Source organism: Halyomorpha halys, unplaced genomic scaffold, assembly GCF_000696795.3.
Source record: "Halyomorpha halys isolate HHAL.00 unplaced genomic scaffold, Hhal_1.1 Scaffold85.1, whole genome shotgun sequence".
NCBI classification, from domain to species: Eukaryota; Metazoa; Arthropoda; class Insecta; order Hemiptera; family Pentatomidae; genus Halyomorpha; species Halyomorpha halys.
In genome coordinates, this window is record NW_027112611.1 from 564,036 (window position 1) to 568,568 (window position 4,533).

Consider the following 4,533-nt stretch of genomic DNA (forward strand, 5'->3'; position numbering starts at 1 on the left):
AATAAATAAAAAATGACTTGCACCACTTTCAGTCCCACAGGCTGAAATAGTTAATACAATACGTTAACTTCAATAACACAATACCCAATAGGTTAATTCTTTATACAGGAAGAAGAATAAACATATTAGTATATCTTTACAATCTAATCTTCCATTGTATACATTTTTTACAAGATTATATATACAACAGGACAATTATGAAAGTTGAAATAAAAGATGAATTTAATTAATTTTTATTTAATTTTAAACTTATCTAGTCCGATTTTTGAGAATTGTTGTCATCCACCATCTTCTTTGTCGTATTTTACGTTTTCTTTCATTTTCTTTTGTAATAAAAATAATATAATCCCAGGGCAATTGCTGAAATCACTTCAACGTCCTCCATGTTTGCCTTTCTGAATAACACTGACATGTGGATGGTCCGGACTTTGTTTGCCGAGCATTTGTACGAGCCTCCGATCCATGGCGAGCGGCCAACATGTGGATCCACCTTTATAGTTTTTTTGTATTCATTTCATTTTCTTGTATCATTTATATTATATTATTTTTGTTAAACTCAACATAATGTAGACGAATGCTATTCTAACTGTCCAAAACTTAGGGTACCAAGTGTCCAAGAATAAAGATACGATTTTTCATTCATAACATTGCTAATAGTATAATTTTGTTTTGCGATCTGTGAAGCTGCTTGAGAAGCAAGTTATTCCTATAGGTAGTTTTAAATATTCAGAATTCATATCAATTATTAACTCAGCTTTTATAAAAATTGGAGTTACACAACTTTGACTTTAAAAGGCTCATGTAATACAATTATAAATAGAGAACTTAATAATACAGTAATATTCGATTATAAAAAAGTAAGGAGACATAAGTATTTTGAACTGGCATTCAAAATAAATGAAATGCAGTAAAACCCAGCTGTTTTCAATAATGAGTGAAACCCCTTTGGTTACATTTGATGTATTAGTAGGTCATGCATTTGTTTGGGAAAAGTCGCACATGATCTGATACGTCCTTGAAACTGAGACTAGATTTAACTAGTTAATTCTAGTTTATTTTAAAGTTATGTGTATCTGTTGCAACAGAACAAATAATTTATATAGTTTGGGATATACAACCCCATAATGCTAATGACAGAAGTAGAGAATATATTTAATCAAAGTGATAGCGTATACTAACAGTAGTGATTTTGAATCTGATTAAGAATTTTATAATTATCCTTTAAGCGATAATTAGATATTTCAAATGTGTACCTGAATTGTTAATACAACCCCCGTTGCTTCAACTCCTAGCATAAACCAACTTTTCTTCTTTTTTTTTTTCTCTCTCTTTAGATTGCTTTAACAAATTGAATTTTGAAGTCACCCCTTCAAAGATATAAACATTGACTGGCGTTTGTTTACATTTTTTAAAATTATTTTTATTGAAAGATTAATTAACTTTTCTGAATACAAAGTTTAAAATATCAGTTAGATATTGACTTCCATAATGTTCACATCAGAAGCACAAACTAAGTAAGGAAGTAAATCATTTTCGATTGCCACCACAAAACTTGATACTGAAGTAAGCCAGTGATTTAGAAATTTTAATTAAAATAGTGATGGATTGGAAAAAGAAATGGAATCGGTTCATATCATTGTGCGCTTTCTGATAAACAAAATAAAATAAACTAAGCCTTCGTACATTAGCATTGGAAATTTTGGAATAGATGGTTTGATTATAGTTGTGCAGATATTATTTACAAAGATAGTTTCAAGTATATATGTTATACAAATTAAATTTTTGAATTTCAATTAGATTAGATAACTATACAATCCTAATGCACAAGATTATAAGCTCCGATGGGTCTGCCTCATATCAATTTGTACAAGATCATATTAACTGGGTTCCGTACTTACATATTGGCCATGCTGAAAATTTTTGGTTATCTACAATTTAACCTTCCTTATTTATTTAAAGCTATAGTTATTAAACAGTAGTGATTTTTATTTTTTTAAAATGATTTAAGATCCGTGAAATATTCACTATAGAAGAGGTAATAAAATACTTTCAAAATTATTGAAAGTATTACGAGAATGATCATATGTGTATTTATTTGAGTGCAAAAGAAAAATAATGGAGATAAAGTGTGCCATAAAAAGAAATTAGAAAAAAAATAATGGTTTGAGGGGTCTAGAATAAGTTTTACTACTGCTTACTAAGGTTTATTTCAAGTAGAGCGAAAAATATATCATAGATTCAATCGCGAAAAGAACAATTGGACTAGCAGATAACAGTGGTTGATTGGAACCACTAATCCTAATCGTATGAGGGAGGTATGTACATGTAATATGTTTTGTTGATATATTTTTGTTCTTTAAATAAAAAAAATAAATGTGATTGCCATTTTATTTTTAATGACAACATTCCTATTAATATGGATCATATTGGGTTTGGAGTCAGGTTTGAAACACAAGTTTCAGCATGGCTAATACGTACGTACCTGGGATTACTGCAACTGTATAAAAATTAATAATAATAGGTTAACATATTATTACAGCAGTGAGATAAAATATAAAATATTAAACACAAGGTTCCACGTAATTGCCAGGGAAGAGGCCTGTGATCCCATCCATCACACCCTCCCACCAGCCGTCGTCGTTCTTCTTTAGCACATAAATCACAGCAGACTCTTGGAAGCTCAGCTCGTCTTCTTTATCAGCGTAATAGTCATAGATAGCCACAACTGTTAAAAAAAAAAATAATAGTAATAGTATTAATTATTTATCCAAAAAGTAGCATGAAAACTTTAATTGCTGTTGTTTTCTTTTAAAATTTTAAAAATATTTAGTTAAATTTGGATAAATAAAATTTGGGAATGAGTTAGTTTTTTTGTTTACTTTCTAACTGGTCATTTCTGACATACGGGAGGAAGGCTCAAGTTGGTGGGACCACCAGAAAATTAAAGTCGACCTTCCAGGCCGGATTTCAACTGGCGCTGCAGCAGTTACAAGGATGCTAAGGTGATGCCTCAGCTACGGACGACCCTAATTAAGTTGTATTTTATGGATTAAGTTTTTAATGCCAAAAGGTAATGTAAGTAAACTTAGATTTTGCAGTAGTAGTGGTAATGTCACAGTGTTCACCTATACCTGTTAAAGGCATGAAACTTTTTGAAAGTAAAAAAATCAGATAATTCAATGAAAAACATCGAAATTCAGAGAATTGGTTGTTGTCAATTAAAATTATTATTTATCAAAATAAGTTTAAATAATAGCAATATTAACAAAAGTGTACATGTGACATTTCAAACATGCTTATTACGTGCGTTCATAGATTTTTTAAAATAAACAATAATCAATATTATTACAAAAGCTCATATTTCTTTCTATGAAGTTGAAATAATTTATGGTGGTTCTGCTCATGTTGTAGATGTGGAATAAAAAATTATTTCTAAAAATTTAATAAAAAAAAAAAAATAAACCTTTTTCTATATAATTCTTCGGAACCCAGCCAGGAAGATCAAGTTCATCTGTGACAATAGGCATAGCTGAGCTTCCAAAGGGGTGATCCATCGGTGCTGGAGGAGGTGGCAACGGTGGAGAAGAACGCGCCTCTGTGTGTTGTTGGCTGAGGATGAGAGGTGAAGGTGGAGCTGAAAATAAAAAAAATAATAGAAGTTATTAATAGTAAATTTACAAATTATAATTAAGGTATTAACCCTTTAGGGATTGAAGTGCTTTGCGGGTCTAGAAAGTCAGAGACTCATGGCAGTAAACTGAGTTCACTGGTCTGAATACATTTACCTTTTAACGATATTCAAATTTAAAATAAATAGTTTTTTGTTAAATAACCATTTTAGGATAGCCAGAAATACATTTAAGAATATGTGGTCAGCAGAAAAACACAAATAAACAAAAAATTATTTATTTGTGCCGATGTTTCGACCTGATTTTCAGGTCTTCATCAGGGCTATAAAACAATAAAGAGATAACCACGACAGTAGTAGATTGTACCTGAGTAAATCAGTTCTGTGTATCAGTCGGTGAATATAGTGTTGTTGGATTTTATGATCATGAGGAGGTAAAGAAATGATAGAAAATTATTGATTTCTCATTCTGCTGTAAAACTTAAGCGAGGATGGTAGGAGTTAAAGGCGAATCTACTACTGTCTAATTCCATGGTCATTAATCATCTAGTTTATATTTTCATTGTTATGTATATTTCCAAATTTGTTAGTATATTATGAATTTTTATTTTAATGTTTCTCTGAATGATGGTTGTTATCTCTTTTTTGTTTTATAGCTCTGATGAAGACCTGAAAATCAGTTCGAAACCCCAGCGCAAATAAATGATTTTTTGTTTATTTGTGTTTTTCTGCTGAGCGCACTCCCAACCATTTTCTCTTCTTGTTTAACTAAGGTCAACTACCTTCACCTCAAAATATTTTTAGTTGTTTTGTATCTTTATTAGCCCTGATGAAGCCCTATAAAGTGGGGTTAAACGTCTGCAAATAAATAGTTGTTAATTATTTTTTGTTCCTTTTAAACCGCA

At 30.6% G+C, this 4,533-nt stretch overlaps 1 protein-coding gene across 2 annotated transcripts in view; it reads right to left on the reverse strand.

Annotated features, from left to right (window-relative positions):
- Positions 1-287: 287 nt before the first annotated feature.
- The window catches only part of Abi (tyrosine kinase Abl), a 27,971-nt gene continuing 23,725 nt past the window's right edge, over positions 288-4,533 (reverse strand). For both annotated transcript variants that reach the window (XM_067050398.1, XM_067050397.1), the window contains 2 exons: positions 3,464-3,634; positions 288-2,725 (listed from right to left, as the gene is read on the reverse strand). In XM_067050398.1, coding sequence (XP_066906499.1) covers positions 2,562-2,725; positions 3,464-3,634 — 335 coding nt within the window. In that variant the 3' untranslated portion in view covers positions 288-2,561. The remainder of the gene's footprint in view (positions 2,726-3,463; positions 3,635-4,533) is intronic.